This window comes from Engraulis encrasicolus, chromosome 11, assembly GCF_034702125.1.
Source record: "Engraulis encrasicolus isolate BLACKSEA-1 chromosome 11, IST_EnEncr_1.0, whole genome shotgun sequence".
Classification (NCBI taxonomy): Eukaryota; Metazoa; Chordata; class Actinopteri; order Clupeiformes; family Engraulidae; genus Engraulis; species Engraulis encrasicolus.
The window spans coordinates 33,408,523-33,428,588 of NC_085867.1; the positions used below are offsets into that span (position 1 = coordinate 33,408,523).

Here is a 20,066-nt window from a genome sequence, read left to right on the forward strand (position 1 = left end):
CACCATCTACTGTTTTAAATAACACTCTGCAAACACCGAATACAATTGGAGCCAGGGGGTTCTACTGTGCCATACCAAGTTTCATTAAACGTGTGTAATAAAACACACCAGTGATCTGTTTTGTGATTCACATATGGCCAACCTAGTTGATCATGTTAATTGTATAGGACTACACTATGAAACTATTCACAGTGTCATTTAGAGTCTTGTTTTTTTAATCTAAAAATGATCATTTACATTTGTTTTGAAGATGGATGACTTCGTCAAACGTACCCTTGAGGCCTGGGGACTGGGAGAATTGATTCCAACTTTTGAAGGTTTGAAATTTAAAATTACTAAACAAATAATATTGAATTGTTAACACAAACGAGCATTGGGGGTGCATTCACCTTAATCGTTTCAAGTGTCTTAGCATAGAACTGCCAAGCCTATTCAACATGCAGTCCAGATGTGGACCCCAACAGTATGTAATTTTGTTTTTACACTGTATATTCTATGGCTAAGTTGTAGGGTTAGAACAGGTTTGAAAATGGTTTGTAGACCGATTTAAACTGTCGATACTACATGGCCAACACCTCTGTTAATAAACACTTGACATACACTATATGGCCAAAAGTATTTAGGAATGGGATGGCACTATAGTTCATATGTGAGTCAAAGCAGGTGGCTTAATACTTTTGGCCATATAGTGTATCAGTTTGAGAATAATTGGTGTTAAAACATTAATGTGGTATATCAATTCTATTACATTTTGAAAATGACATAAACATGTATATTAATGTGCATACATTTATATTGTGTACTTTTCTATTCATATATTCATATATTATATTCATCATAGACGCATAGACTACCGGTATCATCAAAAGTGATTACTCACCTCCCTTGACTCACATATGATCTCATGTGCCATCCCATTTTTATCTCAGGGTTCAATGTGATGTTTGGTCCACCTTTTCCACTTTTTGCAGTTATTACAGCTTCAACTGTTGGGGGAAGGCTGTCCACATTCTATTCCCGGTAAAACACTCCCCAGCCTTGTGGGGACAGCCTTCCCCTAACAGCTGAACCTGTTGCAAAATGTAAGCAGACGCCATATTGAACCCTATGGGTTAGGAATGTGATGGCACGTAAGGTCAAATGTGAGTCAAGACAGGTGAGCAATCACTAATATTGTTTACTTATTTTTATGTTGTGTGTAATGTTTTACAGCTCAAAAAATCGACAAGGAGGCGTTTTATCTACTAAACTCCAACTGCCTCAGCTCAGTCATTCCCTTTGTAGGACAAAGGGTGAAGTTTGAAAACAAATTGAAAGAATTGCTGGAGGTAAGGTTTTGAATGTGTCTTTTCCATTGTTTTGAATGTGTCTTTTCCATTGTGTCGCTACCAACTTTTTGCAGCAGTTAGTCCCGCATAGACTGCCAGTTGGGTTACTACAGGTAGGTTTTGAATGTGTCTTTTTCATTGTGTCGCTACCAACTTTTTGCAGCAGTTAGTCCCGCATAGACCGCCCGTTGGGCTACTACAGGTAGGTTTTGAATGTGTCTTTTTCATTGTGTCGCTACCAACTTTTTGCAGCAGTTAGTCCCTCCCGCATAGACCGCCCGTTGGGTTACTACAGGTAGGTATTGAATGTCTTTGAAAAATGTTTGTCTGTTTCAAGTGCCAGGGACGTATTGGTGTTAACATCTCGCAATATTTATTACATCTCCGAACAGTCCACCACATACACAGCTCTTCCGGATTATTTCAGTGCGCGCAAATTGGGTGTCACCGTACTTTCAGCATTTACCGTTCATTCAGGAAACATTTGTCGAGCCATTTACCAGAATTTGAAATTGGAAATTCTTCCACAGACCTTCATGAAGGGCAGAGCGGGATTCACTTAATTGACTGTAATGTACATGAATTCACTGAGCAAGAAGAGGAATGGGATGGGTTAGAAGATGATTGTGTTAAGTCTAGGGTAGCTTTGTTTCTTGCCAGGCTAAAATCGAAGCCATCACAAACTGTCAGTGCAGTGCAGGATGTAGTTGAGCAAACCTCCAGTTTGGTAGGGGATTTAGTTGGAACCCTTAGGCAGAAGACTGTATCTTTTTTAAGAGATGTTGGGCTATCTGGCACACCAGACGCAGAGGCCCTCATAGAACAGTTTTCTGTAGCGGAACATCCATTTAGAGATTTAGCCAGTGAGTACCAACAGATGAAGTATTTCACACAGTCTGGTTACTTCATCCAGCCAGAGGCAGTACCCCTCCCTGGCTTTTCTTATAATCAGGAGAGAGACCGTCAAACTGGAACGGTAAGACAGGTAGCCATGAGAGACACCTTCCAGTGTGTCCCCATATCTGCGATGCTGAAGGTGATCTTGGAAAGCCCGGGGACAATGCAGAAAATCTTAGAATGGCGTAATAGCAGTGGGACAGAAAATGTAGGGCTTCAGGATTTTAAAGACGGTACAGTCTTTTCAAACAACCGCCTCTTTTCAGAAGAGTTTAGCATTCCCATCGTTCTGTATGCAGACGATTGTGAAATGGTCAATCCCTTAGGGTCGAAGACATCTGTGCACAAGCTGGGCTTCATATATTTTGTGATTAAATGTCTGCCATCTGAATACATGTCCAGTCTTAAGTCCCATTTCCTACTGGCTGTATACAAAACAGATGATGCTAAAACATATGGCATTAATGCAATTCTTAGTCGCATTGTTAGGGACCTAGCAGCATTGGAAGTTTCCGGAATAGAGGTAAGCACTCTAATGTTTAAAGGTACTGTGAAGGCAGGTTTAGCACAATTGTGTGGCGACAATTTAGGCTTAAACGGCATCCTAGGCTACACGGAAAGCTTTTCCGCAAACAGTGTTTGTCGGTCGTGTAGGATAAAAAAAACAGCATTATGGCAGGAAACGACAGAGAATCAGGATTTGATGCGCAGCAGAGAAAACTACAGTAGGGACCTGCAGATTAATGACCCAGCAGAAACGGGGATAAAAACAGATTGCTCCCTTAACCTCTTGCAGCACTACCACATCACAGATAACTCTGTTTTCGATGTCATGCATGACATTCTTGAGGGAATTGGTGGCCTTGAACTCAAACTGGTACTCGGGTCTTTAATTGATGAGAAACATGTGGGTAGATGACGTGACGTGTAAATTTTGCTGTCGCAGGCTCTTAAAATTAAGTAAATTCATGCTTTCAAAATTGTCAATGCTTTAAATGATTAAACTAATGTCGTTGTTGTGAAAAAGTAATGTGTAATAAATCCAGAGCTTAAATAAGTACACTTAATTTTGAGTCAAATGTCACATTTGTCCTATGGTGTGACTGAGGCAAGCCTGGTTCTCCATATTAAAACATTTTAAAATAAATAATCAAAGCTCAGTCATTTGTCTAAACAACCCTGGCATGTTTTTCAAGGTGTCTATTTTAGCAAGTGGCAATGCTTAATTTTTTCCCTGTTTTTCTGAGACCATATGGACTTATGAAACTTTGTCGCAGAAAACAATGTCCTGTGGTGTGACATCATATTTTTGGTTAATTCTGTGGATAATTATCTATTGTTGAAGCTCCAGCGGTACATAAATTGTGACTTTAGACCCTTAAGAAGCCAATGGCAAGGGTGGATTTTAGAATTTTCTCTCAGAGTTCTTCAGTCAATCAATTATGTTTTGCTACCACAAGATGTATTAGTTTTGAAGTCCTTTGGTGTGACAGCCATAAAATACATTTTGACAATAGTGTATATTTTTCATATTTTTTTCATATGTAGATGTATGAAAATGCATCTTACTAAAGGTGAAATTGTATTTCAGTTGGCAACGACATGGCTTTAAATTAACTCAAAAGCTCAAAAGTCCTATGGTGTGATGGTAAAAGTCCTATGGTGTGATGGTAAAAGTCCTATGGTGTGACACTTTGGAGTATCACACCAAAGGACAAACAGGTCACAACAATGGACTAGATATTTGAGAAATAGCTTTTAAAACAACTGGTAGTACATATTTTTTTGTTTTGTTGTTTGACTAGATAAATATTGTGTATTCAAATTACTTTTTCCTTTATTGGCCTTTGGAATTTATACTTGCATTGCATTTATACTTGCATTGCTGATGAATATTTGCTGTTGATTTTAGATACTGTCAAATTATATAAAATGTCATTAATGGTGCTTTGAAACCATAAAATATAACGGTAACAGTGAAGGAAAGATCAGTGAGAGAGTATATAGAGGAGTATAGATGAATAAAGTATGCTGTGGAGAGCTCAATATACAGCATAAATGTGCTGTCCAGCTTGAGATACCAAACAGGCACTGGCCACTACACAGGTTCAATGGTGTGACAGTCATAGCATACCTACAAAAGTGTGATGGTCATGCCAAGGTCACACTTCAGTATGAGTCTTATGAGCTCTGCAGGTTACATTCAATGACCGCATGGCTGTCATTAAGAGTTACGATAGGCTGATAATCGACGATTCAAAGACTTATATGTGTAAAGTGTAGGTCCATATTGACTACATCATTACTTTATGATCAAAAGACAAAATAATCATGTTGATATATTTGTTTCTGGCTCAGTTTTGCATTTCTGTCCTTTAGCGTGACATGAATGTCCTACGGTGTGACATGTTTTAAACGCTCAAATATTTGTTTGAGCTAAACAATATGTTTGATAAACACTGAATATTGCATTAGGGAAGAACAAATGATCGTCCCTGAAAAGTTAGTATAAATTCGGACAATTTTGAACATTTAAAAGAAAGATATCCCTGTTTTTCCTCGAAGGTTTCTAATAATCTCACATCTAATGGGAAAAAAAAATACTTAAATGGTAATTTGTCATTAAATTAAGACTTAAAAAAATTGCAATAAATATGAAGAGTGTAACAATGTTCATAAAACTCCATCAAGCCATTTCTACATTACTTAATATATTTATTTCTTAACGTCACACCAAAGGACATATTTTCAGCAAATTGCTTTATCAATGTAAATAAATAATCAATGAATAGACCAACATTGTGACCACTTGGATTTTTTGAAAGATTAATTGCTGTACTACGTAGACATATACTTTTTTCCCTCATAAACAATGTTTTGTGAAAAAAATGTTTTTTGCTGCCTATCCGTCATCTACCCATGTGACACTGGATCAGGTGAATTACCGAATCACAAGTTTTGATTACGGGTTTTCAGATTCGCATAATAAACCATCTGCCATCAAACCCCAGGATCTTAAGAATCCAGACGCGTCGTTTAGGCAAACTGCATCACAGACCTGGTGCCTCCTGAGGCTACTGCCTCTCATGATAGGGGATTTGGTACCAGAAGGCAATAAGTACTGGGATTTGCTGTTGTGTCTATTGGCCTGCATGGAGATCATATTCTCTCCTCAATTGACACCTGGAGTGGTGGTCTTCATGCGCCATTTAATTGAGGAGCATCATAGTCTTTTCTTGGCTCTATACCCCGATCGCCACCTGAAGCCAAAACATCACTTCATGACACATTACCCTGGTGCAACCATGAAATTGGGGCCCCTTGCCCATTTCTGGTCGATGCGGTTTGAGGCTAAACATGCATTCTTTAAGCGTGTAAGCCATGTTACATGCAACTTCAGGAATATCTGTAAAACTCAGGCCTTCAAGCACCAGATGATGATGTGTTATACACTTCTCTCTGGCCAGCTGTTCACACACGAGCGCCAAGTTGGACCAGGATGTACTTCTCTTCTTGGAATAATAGAGGGTTTCAATGAGGTGAAGTCGAGTTTTGATGGCATTGCCATGTACACAGAGGTGTACCTGCCATCATGGATTCAGTACAAAGGGACCAGATATAGGCCAGGAATGACTCTCCTCATTTCTCATTCTGCTAATGGTGACCCTCAGTTTGGCACCATTAAAACAATTGTTGTCATTGAAGCCACTGTCAAAGTCATAGTACAAGACTGGGAAACAACAGGGTTCACAAGGCACCATTTTGCTTATTCGGTGTGTCCTGTGCCCTCAATCCAGGCCGTTGACTTGGAATCAATTGCTGACCATCATCCTCTGCATGTTATGAAGTCCTATAATATGAATGATGATTATTGTTATGTTTCCATGAGATACAGACTATTTTAAGTGCCTTGACGAATATGAGATTCTTCCCAGTTTTTATTTAATTATTATTATTATTTTATCTTAGTTCTAATTATATTCCGCTGTTATATTGTTTTATGCCTTACTTAAATCATAGCAACTTCTTTTACACAAGTTATCTAATGAAATATGTCTTTTCTAGGTATCTCAGGGGTCATTGCAGCTAGAGTCAGCACATTTTGGACAATTCCCACTAAAAATCTGTAAATAGATGGTTTTGGTATCATTACCAGTGTGACCACGTTGAGGCTTAGTTATCTCCAGAAGTACTTGTGCCAGGTCCATAATATTTAGACACAGACCATAGAGGTAGAAAATAACACTAGAGAGGACACAGCAATTTGCGACAGCACTGGGAAATGGCAACTGGAGCTTCCTAACTTCCGTAGGTAGTGTAGGTACTTTCAGGCAATGCAAGTCAATGGAGAACACGCCCACCCCTGTCAAGAAATTAACTAAAACTGTGTAAATATGAAGTAACACTTTAATCAAAGACCAGATTTGAAATGTCAGGCTAAATATCTACTTAAATAATATGAGTCGATAAAATACATGTAAAAATCAAATAATATATTTTATGAACATAGTTAGCAACACACTTCAACTATTGTCCTTGTATAGTGTGTTGATGGATATTTTCACATGATTAAGCCATTTTTGACAGAGGTGAGCCTCGTTCTCCGTTAATTTCCATTTCTCTGATCTACCTCCAGATAATGGCCGCTACAGATTGCCGTAAAAGGGGGGGCGGGGTCCTCTCTAGTGTTATTTTCTACCTCTATGAGACAGACCCTCGTATGGCTTAAGTAGTCTATTTCCCATGTATGATCCAGCTAAAGGTAAGTAGTGGTAAGTGAGGTAAGTATTCTTTGTAGCAGGTAGCACATCCCCACGACACAACACGCTGTGACATTTTACAGTGCCCAGCGTTAATGAGTACACCCCTTTTGAAATGCAACATCATTTTAATACAGTTATTTCCAGTATGTTCATAGATTGAGTTTTATACAACATCTGTTGAGCTTACAACAGACAAGTAAGGTTGACTACGTCACTTAAACGACATTTTCACAAAATTATGGAGGTCCAAAAGTGAGTACACCTCCATGTTAATAGATTGAATACATTTCCTAAACCCCCTTGACGGCTATTTGTATATTTGACTTGACATTAGTCTTATAACTTAACACCCTCTGCATTTTACCTGGATGCCCTTTATGTTTGTTCTTTGTTGAATAGTGTAATTTGTCTTATTTATCAACCCTATAGGACAGACCCAACAGTCAATACTCTTAACTCTTGTTAATCTTAACCTACAGTGCCCAGTGTTAATGAGTACACCCCATTGAAAAGCAACATATTTCAATTATCACACAAGTTATTTCCAATATGTGTACAGATTGAGTTAATTCAACATCTGTTTTGCTTACAAGCGAAGAGTAAGGTTGACTACATCAAGTTTTTGCCATTTTTACAAAATTATGGCGGTGCAAAATGAGTACACCTCCAATTTTAAAACCCCATATAGACAATAGTGATCTGCTTCCGTTATCTCAGTAGATATTGCCAACACATACAGAGATTACTGAAGCAGATCACTGTTGTCTCTATGGAGTTTTAACATTGGGGGTGTACTCATTCTGCACCTCCATAGTTTTGTGAAAATGGGTGGGGGGTGATGATGTACTCAACCTTTCTTTTCTGTTGTACGCTCAACAGATGTTGTATTAAACTCAATCTATGCACATATTGGAAATAACTTGTGTGATTAATGAAATATGTTCCAAAATGTTGGTTTTCAACGGGGTGTACTCATTAACGCTGGGCACTGTATGTTATGTGTGACTGATGTAGTCAACGTTACTTACTGTTGTAAGCTCAACAGAGGTTGTATTAAACTCAATCTATACACATATTGGAAATAACTTGTATGATTATTGAAATATAGTTGAAAGTTTGACAATATTGCTTTTTGAAAGGGCTGTACTCATTAACACTTGGTACTGTAATTATAGCGAAATATTTCCACTATATCTACTAACTCTTAAATGTTTCATTTTCAGCCAAACTCTGTGTGTGTGCCACAACGTGAGTGTCGCGATGTCGCTGTGTTGCAGCATGATGTTGACGGCGCTCACTCATTTGTAAGTAGTGGTATGTCTATGTATGTACACTATATGGACAAAACTATTTATAGCTGGGAAAAGTGGACCGACATCATATTGAGCCCTATGGGTTAGGAATGGGATGGCGCTATAGTTCATATGTGAGTCAAGGCAGGTGGCTAAATACTTTGGCCAATATAGTGTAGATGTTTATTTAAGTTTTGTGAAGAGCTTCACGTCATGCTCCAACTCCCCTAGCCGTTGTAAATCGAGTGTAAACCCACGGCCTCTCGTGGCTTATTGCTTGAATTTCATGACAACGTCAATTACTGTATGTATTTTTAATTTAATATTTCTTTCTATTGCATTTCACCAGGATATACGTAACATTCTGGAAAAAAGTCCAGATGGACGATCAATCGTGTTCAACTTGGACAATAATAGTCTGATTGGACTTAACGAGCGGAGGTCAATGGTGCGAATTCTCGTATCTCATTTGATCGAACGATTTGGAGAAAAGTGAGTACTGGTACTTATATTACATTAGTTTTAAAAAAGTCTGGAAAAAGTATGGAATTTCAGTTTGGAAAAAGAGCAAGCACCCTGTGTATTACAAACAACAAAGTGGTGAAAATGTATTATTTTTTAACCTGCACCATCACCTTTAAACAAAAAAGTTAACATATTGTATTGATCAAATTTGTTTTAACTGTATGCTAACCTTCCTGCAGCCCTAGCTCACGACTGAAGGCTGCCTTAGCGGTTGCGGTGGTGGACCAGTTTCCATCCCTTAAAGATACCCAGGGCACTGGTTATGTGAGTAACAACAATTATGACCCTCGGGTAGGGCTGGGCAATATGGCGATATATTTTGTAAATCGTGATAGGGCAGGATAGACATTGTCCTTTCTCCATATTGTTTGTTTTCTAACGTATACCCTCTTCTTTTCTCTAGGACGCATGGTACACACCAGGGAGGCACCACAGGCCTGCCACAGGTTTTCTGGAAGAAAGACTCCGTAATGTGCGTAAAAGGTTGCGTAGGGGCTCACGGACTTCGCAAGAAGTATCAGTACCAACTACCATTGTCGTGTCCGTTTTGCCAGGTAAACACGATTACTGTTTGTTTATCCACATGATTCTGGTGGAGATCAAACCATATTAAATTAGAGAGGAGGGGGGCTTAAAATATTGTCTCTAACAGTGTGTGAATTAACCACCCACCCCACAGAAGACACTGTGACTCCAGAGGATGCTGTACAAATGTCAATGTGGCTCAAAACCAACCTGTGGCCTCAGAGCCAGGTAGCAGATTTTATGAAAAAGACAGCTGGTTACAGAGCCAGGTGGATTCGGGCCAATGGGTCAAAGGCCATAGCTGACATAATTTCGGAATTCCCTCGCCTGGTGGATACCCCTGGCATGGTAAGATGATTAATTAGTTGTTTCTGTTGTACAGATTTGATCAGTACCAATCATTAGGGAAGAAACATGGTGGGCTTAGGACATTCACCTGGACCAATTAGTTGATAGAATTGAGAGGAGCAGGGAAAGTCGCAAGTTTCTTGACTACCATGGCCTGGCCAGAACTAACATTGACACTATTACTGAGTAGTACTGGTTAACACTTTTTTCCGAAGCTCTTAATTACAATAAACACAGGAATATGGATCATTGCGATGGCTGAGGCAGAGAAAGAGGATGTTAATGGTTTCTAAGTTACATTTGTTTTACTCTGCTTGTAGATTTCCCAGGATTTTGAATTACTTCATCCTGATGCGTCCCGAAAAATGGACAATTGGTGCAGTGGGTTTGCTGAAAAAATCATTCAGATGGCTCAGCAACAACAAAGAAATCCAAGCCTGGAATACCTGCCTGCAGGTATGTGAACTGTCTGCCCTCACCTGTAACTAGCTTGTTTTACTGGAAGGAGGATAGAGGTGACACTAAATACATTTTCTTGAAATATATTTCAGACAAACGTGGTGACGTGGCATTACAGTTATTGCCAATGGTAATACCGCCCTATCCTTACAAAGAGGGAAGAAAAATGGTGCGCCCATCCATACAGGAGTGCAAATCTGCATTCATTGACACCCAGCCTGTGAGTTGCGATATTTACTATTTTGAACACATTCAAAAGCAATATGTTTGATAATTTCCCAATTCCCAATTTTTAGGCCTGTTTTTCAATAGGACATTTCCTCAAATCTACTTTTTCCTCTTTCAGGTTGGTACAAATATGGCAGAATATTTGACGAACACTCGAATGGAACATCCATTTGTTTTAATGTTGGGTCATGGTCATGACTGCTCACAGGCATTTTCTATCATAAATGGCCAAGCTTTAACACATTCAACTCTTTTGGATGCTGTCGACATGTGCTTCAAAGCATATTATGTTTTTGACCTGAAGTACCCCAATGCCTGTGCCCAAGTTTATGAATTTTTACAAACCGTTTATGAAATCCCTGGTGCAGTGCGACCAACTGTTCAAGTTCTAAGGGCACAATTTTCTGCAGCCGTTTAAGTCAGCGTGTGTTATCTGAATGGTAGTTGTTGTCTTTGTAGCCGTTTAAGTTAGAGGCTGCGTGTGTGGTGTTTGAATGGTAGTTGTTGTCTTCGTGGCCGTTTAAGTTAGAGGCTGCGTGTGTGGTTTTTGAATGGTAGTTGTTGTCTTTGTAGCCGTTTAAGTTAGAGGCTGCGTGTGTGGTGTTTGAATGGTAGTTGTTGTCTTTGTAGCCGTTTAAGTTAGAGGCTGCGTGTGTGGTGTTTGAATGGTAGTTGTTGTCTTCGTGGCCGTTTAAGTTAGAGGCTGCGTGTGTGGTGTTTGAATGGTAGTTGTTGTCTTCGTGGCCGTTTAAGTTAGAGGCTGCGTGTGTGGTGTTTGAATGGTAGTTGTTGTCTTTGTAGCCGTTTAAGTTAGAGGCTGCCTGTGTGGTGTGTGAATGGTAGTTGTTGTCTTCATGGCCGTTTAAGTTAGAGGCTGCGTGTGTGGTGTTTGAATGGTAGTTGTTGTCTTCATGGCCGTTTAAGTTAGAGGCTGCGTGTGTGGTGTTTGAATGGTAGTTGTTGTCTTCGTGGCCGTTTAAGTTAGAGGCTGCGTGTGTGGTTTTTGAATGGTAGTTGTTGTCTTTGTAGCCGTTTAAGTTAGAGGCTGCGTGTGTGGTGTTTGAATGGTAGTTGTTGTCTTTGTAGCCGTTTAAGTTAGAGGCTGCGTGTGTGGTGTTTGAATGGTAGTTGTTGTCTTCGTGGCCGTTTAAGTTAGAGGCTGCGTGTGTGGTGTTTGAATGGTAGTTGTTGTCTTCGTGGCCGTTTAAGTTAGAGGCTGCGTGTGTGGTGTTTGAATGGTAGTTGTTGTCTTTGTAGCCGTTTAAGTTAGAGGCTGCCTGTGTGGTGTGTGAATGGTAGTTGTTGTCTTCATGGCCGTTTAAGTTAGAGGCTGCGTGTGTGGTGTTTGAATGGTAGTTGTTGTCTTCATGGCCGTTTAAGTTAGAGGCTGCGTGTGTGGTGTTTGAATGGTAGTTGTTGTCTTCGTGTGTGGTTTTAAGTTAGATGCTGCGTGTGTGGCGTGTGAATGATAGTGTTTTGTTCGTAGCCGTTTAAGTTAGATGCTGAGAAATATAATTCGCACTGTATTAAATTAAACTATTGAATCTTTGTTGTCCAAGTGTGGAACTGATTTTTATGTCACTTTTTCAAAATTGTTTTTACATACTGTAAATGAAATTGTAAGAAATAAACTAACTGTATTTTGTGAGCTTAATCTGTATCTGTGTATTATATATGAGATCATTAGTGATAAACATTACAAATTAAGTTAATTAAATAATAAGTTAAGTTGCAGCTGTACCCCCACGTAACAAAGCGATGGTAATGTTTGGTAGCTCAGTCGATAGGGAGCTGTCACACACTGACACCAAAATGCTTGAAAATGCAGAGAAAATGTGACTGTTTTTAAAGGTGAGAAAATCGAAATAATCTACACAAAAATGTTGTAAAAAAAAAAAAAAGAATAACAGTCAGTCTCACACCATTAATCAGAGATGTTTAGTGATGTTTGTGTCAGATATTTTTCCACTCTGTAGCTGAGAAGATGGCCAAGGAGTCCTTGTTGCTAAACTGGAGCTGCATAGAGATGCTTGAGTTGAGTGAAGTTTTATGAATGTACACACATTTGTTGTCAAAGATCTAGCAGTACATATTTCTCACATGGGTAATCAGCATAGTCATGTTATGCTGTGCATTATTCTGTTTTACAGCTACCCAGTTCTACTCTCTACTCTACCCAAGACACTTGCTGTTGGATGGAAGCTGTCTGGTTTCAGTACATGCCTAAATATGCTGAGGTGAGCAGATTTTGATAAATCTACACAAAATGTACAGTATTGCTCATAAAAATAGCAGTGTAAGAGTACCATGCATTGCAGGCCTGTTGGGTCTGTTGGCTTTCTATACCTTTACTATGGCCTCCCGAAACGTCCTTGTAATTTTATTGAGCACTACTGGATATATCTTGTTTCAAATACCAAAAAAAAATCGTCTGAATTGCATGTTGTCAATCAGGGATGGATATTAGTCATCTTTTTGTTGTGTGTGCGCAGCCAGGCACGCCTTACTGCTGGATAGGAGCTGTCTTAAGTTGCTAGAGGTGAGTTGAATATCAAATCTACACAAGATGCATGTCAATGACATAAAATGGTGTGTATCTCCCACTGTTAATTAGAAATTCTTTCTGTTGTGTTTCCAGCTGTTCTCTGATATGAGTCTGGCAGTGCAAATGTTAGCTCCAAGCTAGCAATTATACTTATCCTATGAATTCTTGTTGTATATAAATATGTTTCCATAATGTTAGTTTGATTGCCACCGTCTCCCATAAAGACATGCTGACTGAGGAGGATGTTGATTTTTGTTGTTGTTGTGTGTTTATCTCCGCAGCTGAGGAGACAGCCGGGCACTCCTTGCTGCTGGATGGGAACCGTCTACATTTGCTAGAGGTGAGTAAGATATTGTAAATGTATGCAAAACATACTGGCCCTCATTTATCAAGCCATCGTAGAAACCAGCGCAAATATGAGCACAATATGTGTACAGTACGCACGGTACCTCTTCCCTGTTTCCTCTGCACCATGTGAAGATGTATTATGTACCTCACAGTGTTAATCAGATCCATAGTAATGTTTCTCATGCACATAGTGTAAAAATGTATATGAAGAGCTCTTTTCCAAAATGCTATAAATCCATTTTCAAAAATATTCCAAAATTAAGTGTTTTTATTGTCTATTTGTTGCTAATATCACTATAATGTTTACATTTGTTCTGAAAATACCAGATAAAAATAAAAAAAATATTTAATTTAAAAATAAATGAATAAGTAAATAAAAAATAATAATAAAACAAAAAATAGGAATTAAATGGCTTTTATCTCATTTTGGAAAAGAGATCTTCATGTGTATTTCAATGAACTAACAGCTGAAATGTCTTCGTTTTAGTGTTCCTCTGGCTGCAGTCTTCTCTCATAAGACTGAGGGGGATGATGATCCCTGCCCTGACTCTCCACACAGCCAGGGAGAGCGCGAGTAACGTGTGCACACACACGAGCACGCACACACACACACACACACACACACACACACACACACACACACACACACACACACACACACACACACACACACACACACTACTGGATGTCTTTCTGGATGTCAGTGTTGTTTTAATTAATTATGTGTGTGTCTTTAGTAAAAATATTTTTTTTTAATTATAGTGTTAAAAAATATTAGATGAGATCCATCCCACCCCCTAGTCACCGAATCCTACCCCTCCCCTCGAAAATATTAGTTTACTACTTATTCATGAAAACATAATTTTTGGCATTTCGCAGCACTGTTTCAATGAATAGAGTAGCTGTAATACCTACATTGGACACAATCTTACACACTGCACCTTTTTAAAATCCCTTGCGCATAGTAAACTTGAACTTTTAAATAAGTCCAATTCAAATGAGTTATCCGTACTGCATATTATAGTATGGTGTGTTGTATTATCTTTTTATTGCCAGTATTTCATTGTAATCTTTTTGGCTGCTACCGTATGTTTTTTATTTTATTTTTATTATTTATTTATTTATTTATTTTATTTAACGCCTGAAGGCAAGACAAATAGTCTTTGGTGCAGGAAAGGTTTCTTAATGGTTATGGCCATTTCAGTTAGAAGCCAAGTGTTTTGCTTATTTCTGTGTTAATGTTTTTTTTTTTGCCCTTAATACCTACTGGGATCGTGGTTGTTAATTGAATGCTTGATTAATTTTTGTTTTTTAGAATATTAAATAAACTGACTTTCTACTTTATAAGCTGTATTTGTGTAGTATTTGCATTATGCCATTATTAATTAACATTACATAAAGACATTAAATGAATACAATAACTTGGGTAAACCACATTTTTTACTGCCACTGTTTTCCCATTATATTGTTTTTTACAAAATAGTAATTTATTAATTTAGCATTGCTTTAGCACAGATGATGGGAAACCATGGCAGTAAGAGTTTTGGTTTACCAAAGATTTTACTTAACTTTTATAACCCAAACATTGGGTAGATTTAATCCATTTTAACCCAACATTTCATAACCCAACATGACCCAATATGTTGGGTTAAAATGTGTAACCCAGCATGTTAGGTTATTCCAACCCATGCTGGGATAGTGTCATTTTCAACCTTGCGTTGGGTTATTTTTGGGTTATTTTTAACCCAGCATTTTTTAGAGTGTATCTCAGACAGCTGTTGCAGGCCCCATCTAGCAACACCCTACAGCTGCGCAAGACACACACAGACACACACACTGCATAAAAAGATTAATCCACAACACTTAACATGCATATATCCCTCCTCTAGGGTCACCACCCATTATACACACACGTACGCACGCACGCACACACACACACACACACACACACACACACACACACACACACACACACACACACACACACACTGCAGTTGATCTGAGTGCATTACAGTATAAACGTTCCCAAGCTCTATAGATTGAGTGCAGTGGGTGAGAATGCATGTGTCAAAGAGACTGATGGTTCCCAAAAAGAGCAGCTGTGCTCTACAGCTGTAGGCCCCGAGTGGTTGGCGCCTGTCTGTATCTGTGTCAGATCTTGACCACGGTTACATGGCACTTTTCAGACATGCCGCTATTCAGACATTGATGTCTATTGTCTGAGTACCGGCACGCTTCCCACTGAAATCGGCCATTTCTGTGGTTTGTGGTACGTTGCTCAAGTTTTTTCAGTTCATGGAGGGTGCATGCAGTTACCATAACCCTGACCCTGACCCTAATCCTAACCCTATTGCATGTGGGGTGTCGGAATAGTTTTATGTCTGAATAGCGATTTCCGCCCCTTGACCACCATGTGATTAACGGCTAGCCCGAGCAGTCCGTGATTAGCCCTATAGCCCTGATGCTAACCCTCAGGCTTCTGCCGCTTCTCCCATCTCTTCTCCTGGCTGTCTATGGACGCGTGTGTGTGTGTGTGTGTGTGTGTGCAAGGGCGTAACAATGTTGTTGACATTGGTGGGGACATAATGTGTCCGTACGTTGCATTTAGTCTGGAGGTTCTCTCCCCGAAAAAATTGCATTTTTTAGACGCAATTTCCAGCATTTAAACCAATTCTGGAGTGGATAGTGACAAAACCCTTTTGATTCACAGGGCACAAGATTGGCAAGATTGAGATTTTTTTTTTTGGTAAGCAAATAATTAAAGTGTCTGGCATGTGTAAGATGTTTTGTTATTTCTGAAAAATCAGGATCTGAGTAAGTAAAGCAGGTAATATGAGTTTGGGTGCTGCAGTCTTGGGGCATTTTGATTGATTTTAATTGTGTGTAAATTAACTGATGAAGTTTTAAGTGCACACTGCATAGATGAGTACCATTATAGTTACCAGTGAGAATTTATCAGCTCTGTACAGTTCCCGCAAAAATAAAACACCAGTAGTCAAAATATTAAGGTCCAGCAAAATTTTTATTAATTCTTGTTCAGGTTATTCACAGTGAGACATAACTTACATGACAGATTATTATTTTTTTTGTCTTTTGTACCCAATGAATAATAATACTCAAATAATAATAACACAGTTTACATCTGTTGTTGGTGCATCCTATTCAAGTAGAGCAATGTCTGAATTTGCCTTCAACATTATGTGATTATTACAGTTCATTTAAGCTGTCAATGGCACATTTGAAAGCCACATGAAATACAGTATAGGCCTACCTGTCTGGCTGGTGGAGATAGGTTTGCAGAGCTGTTGTGGTGTGGCTGACCTGCAGAGCTGTTGTCTTGTTGTGGCTGTAGAACACAATGCATGATAATGACAGATTATTATTTGTTTTTCTTTGGGACCCTATCAATACTTTTGTAGCATATACCGAATACAGGATGTCTTCATAAAAGTCATATCAGTAGCCACGCAATGACTCGTAGCAACTTAGTTACCGGTAGGCTTACTTCTTCTAAATGAGGAAAGTGACAAGAAATGTAACATGTTTAGCCCGACCCCGTTTAATCAAATGTAGCATCCACGAAAACACAGTATGTCTATAACCTATAGAATATTGAACGTTAAACTGTATTATTTGATCAATGAATACGGTTAGTTTGTTGTCATCATTACAGAGTTCTAAGATGCTAACCGTAGCCATAGATCTAGGCTATGTCTGTGACCGTAGCATTAACCGACTAGCTTAAAACAAGACAGATCAGATCAGAGTAATGAGGTCTAAACGTTTTGTGCAATCAGTTCGCGGTGCATTTCTACACCTATCCGTTAAAGCCACGGCATTTACAGCTACTTAGTTCTAGACAGCATTAAACAAAACTTAGATGTCATTTTAGCAGCTCGGACGTCCGCCTCCACAGTGTGTGAAGCGACATTTCACTGAGGGGGGACGTGACCGAACAGGTTTTTACAAGGCTGTTCTGTGATAAACTTACCGCTGACTTGGTGAAATAGCCTCTTATGTCCGTCAGTTTCCTTTTCCTGCCCGAGGCAGACATGACGACTCGGCGTATACCAGTAGACCATACGTTGGCAGCTGTTTTCCCGTTATTCCGTCAGAGCTGAATATTTCTGTTATTCTCGTCAGCTGTCATTCTGCTGTCCCCACGCGCTTAGCTACCAACCTAGCAACGATAGTGCAGGAAGATGAGCCAATCACAGATAGCAAGGCTGTCCCCACCAATGACACGCCGTCTTTGGCAGAAGGTACTGATGAGGGTAAAGTTAACCATTTATTTTCCGACTGCCGTGCAATTACCCCTTCAAAATTGGTATGGCCATTTTCAACGTATCCAAATATTGGTATGGACACGTCCATAGTGTCCATACGCAATTTTACGCCCGTGTGTGTGTGTGTGTGTGTGTGTGTGTGTGTGTGTGTGTGTGTGGTTGTGATATCGGTATCAGCATCAATTAGCAACCCATTAGCACGCAACAAATGTGTCAGTATATTTGTGTGTGTCTACATTTGTGTGTGTGTGTGTGCGTGTGCACGCGTATGTCTCAAGTTGTGTGTGTTTGCGTGTGTCTATGTGTGTTTGTGTGTGCGTGTGAGTGTGTGTGTGTGTGCGTGCTCACACACATGAATGAGCAGGCAAAGGAAGTGGAGGAAACAACAACATGGCGTACTGACGTAAGCACCGGTGTGTGCGTAACAGGACTATGTGTGTTAGTGTGGCTCGTCATGATGTGTCTGTGTTTGTGTTTTGTATTGGGCCGGACTGGACTGGGAGGTCTATGCTATAATAAGCTTGCTCAGACATTTGTTATGTGCAGATCGGGTTGATAGTAAGTGGATAAGCCCCAGTAAATGGCCATTCGTCTTCATGAGGACTTAGTCACGAGCAGCACTTCTCTTCCGCAGCACTACGGAATGTCCAGAGACTGCGTCAGCACCCTTCCTCCCAAGATAACACACACACACATACAGTACATAAAGACATGCACACACTCACACATGCAGACATACACACACTCACACATGCAGACAGACAGTACACAGACACAAAGACACAGATGTGGGTGCGCGTGCATACTCACACGCACGCACGCAACGTACACACACACGCATGCACACACACGTACGGACACACACGCATGCATACATGCACACACAGACATGCACCCACACACACAGAGACACAACCACACACAGACACACACGTAGTGCAAAATAACGCAATGAACAGACCAGCATGTACACACATTTTGCATTTGACACAGCACAGAAAAATCCTCTTCTTCGACACTAACAATGGTTATGCTTCACATGTTTAGTCTTCACACAAACCTCAGTACTCCATCATGTTTGTGTCTATGTGTGCTTTTGCATAAGTTTTTACCAGGCCACCAGAGCATGTGAAGCCAGACTGCTGTGTTATATCCAAGGGCAAACACGCGTACACGCACGCACGCATGCACACACACATGCACGCACGCAAAGGTCTGTCCATGTGGGTCCTTGTGCCATAGCCAAGGACACACATGCAGTGTGTGGTGTGATGTGAAGTGCACTGATGGAAGTGGTTTGCTAATGATAAAAAAGATTACTGGGCCACTGCCGGGATGATAGAGGGGCATAGGGGGTTTAACTCTTCGAATGGATTCAACACAATGACCTTAATCATGCAATTGACATGTACAGGGTTGCTAACAGGTTTAGCCGGGCCCAGGAAAAAAATATCTGAAATGACCCCCACACAATGCGTACAGTGCAAGGAGGACCCCATTTTGTGGCCTCTCTCACCCCCTGGACAACTGACCCCTTTGTCCCACCCTTGTCTGATTCCCTTGTCTTGTCAGGTCTGACATACCCCTCTGGCTATATTTAACATGGAAGTGCTTATGATATTTCTGCATTTGCCTTTCTATGCCTTTTTTCAATAGCCTGAGTTAGGCAAAGGGCCTTTGGCCATTGAAATTGTTGGCTGAAAATATCAATGAGTGAGTCATTTATTAGGAGAACTTATGTAACGTTTGTCCAAGCGGTGAAATATTGTTTGAAAAGGGATCAAAGTAATCCTATAATAGAAAATGTCATCACTTGAGGACAAATGGATCTTGCAACATCCTGCAAAGGTCAAGCGGTCATTCTGCACCAGACAATCAAAGGCAGAAAAAAAATGATTGAAAGGGTGTGGACCCATTTTAATTAGATTTTAATTTCTTCCGGGACTTTCCGATAAACCCTCCCAAAGTCCCAAACGAAGCCAGACAATTGCACACAGGTGTTAGGCCAAGTCATCAAATCGGGTGTTTGGGATTCATCCAATCCCAACGCTTCTATCGATTCACACTGCGTTGTGACCTCACAATGTCTTTCCCCCTAATGTTGCAAGGTTATTATGCTAGTAGGCTATTGTCACATCCTCCCAGCCCCCTGCTCTGCATACAGAGTATTATGTAAGCGACTTTAATCAAATATCCAGAGGGAGAGTGGCGCAATCATCATCTTTCTGGGCAGGCCTGCCCTTCCTCCCTTCCATCCCCTGACGCCACACCAGACAACGGAATGACAATTAGGCCGACACAGCACACTGGGTCTTAACCATATATTTCACAGTTAGAATGAGAGAGAGAGAGAGAGAGAGAGAGAGATTGTGTGTGTGTGTGTGTGTGTGTCTGTGTCTGTGTCTGTGTCTGTGTCTGTGAGTGTGTGTGTGTGTGTGTGTGTGTGTGTGTGAGAGAGAGAGAGAGAGAGAGAGAGAGAGAGAGAGAGAAAATTAGTTGTATAGGGGAAAAGAAAGGTTTTT

At 40.0% G+C, this 20,066-nt stretch overlaps 1 protein-coding gene and 1 long non-coding RNA gene across 3 annotated transcripts; both read left to right on the forward strand.

The window, feature by feature from the left end:
* Positions 1-250: 250 nt before the first annotated feature.
* On the forward strand, positions 251-11,049 carry LOC134458287 (uncharacterized). The gene is made up of 9 exons (XM_063210514.1): positions 251-317; positions 1,213-1,328; positions 8,630-8,772; positions 8,985-9,069; positions 9,209-9,359; positions 9,485-9,678; positions 9,999-10,134; positions 10,230-10,357; positions 10,484-11,049. Exons 1-9 carry the CDS (start codon positions 251-253, stop codon positions 10,781-10,783), a joined length of 1,320 nt encoding a protein of 439 aa, XP_063066584.1. The 3' UTR covers positions 10,784-11,049.
* A 1,466-nt stretch (positions 11,050-12,515) lies between these two features.
* LOC134458291 (uncharacterized) lies at positions 12,516-13,972 on the forward strand. 2 transcript variants are annotated; one of them, XR_010036559.1, is made up of 4 exons: positions 12,516-12,602; positions 12,858-12,904; positions 13,192-13,250; positions 13,746-13,972. It is a non-coding gene; the product is annotated as an uncharacterized LOC134458291 (long non-coding RNA). The 2 variants fall into 2 exon arrangements; XR_010036558.1 differs by lacking the exon at positions 12,516-12,602 and having other exon boundaries at positions 12,617-12,904.
* The last annotated feature ends 6,094 nt before the right edge of the window (positions 13,973-20,066 follow it).

What these genes read in the sequence shown, in the direction of transcription:
- LOC134458287 (XM_063210514.1), top strand. Translation starts at nt 251, where the DNA reads ATGGATGACTTCGTCAAACGTACCCTTGAGGCCTGGGGACTGGGAGAA. An exon ending in ATCGAACGATTTGGAGAAAA is followed by an intron (nt 8,773 to 8,984) that starts GTGAGTACTGGT and finishes ACCTTCCTGCAG; the next exon opens with CCCTAGCTCACGACTGAAGG. An exon ending in CATTCATTGACACCCAGCCT is followed by an intron (nt 10,358 to 10,483) that starts GTGAGTTGCGAT and finishes TTCCTCTTTCAG; the next exon opens with GTTGGTACAAATATGGCAGA.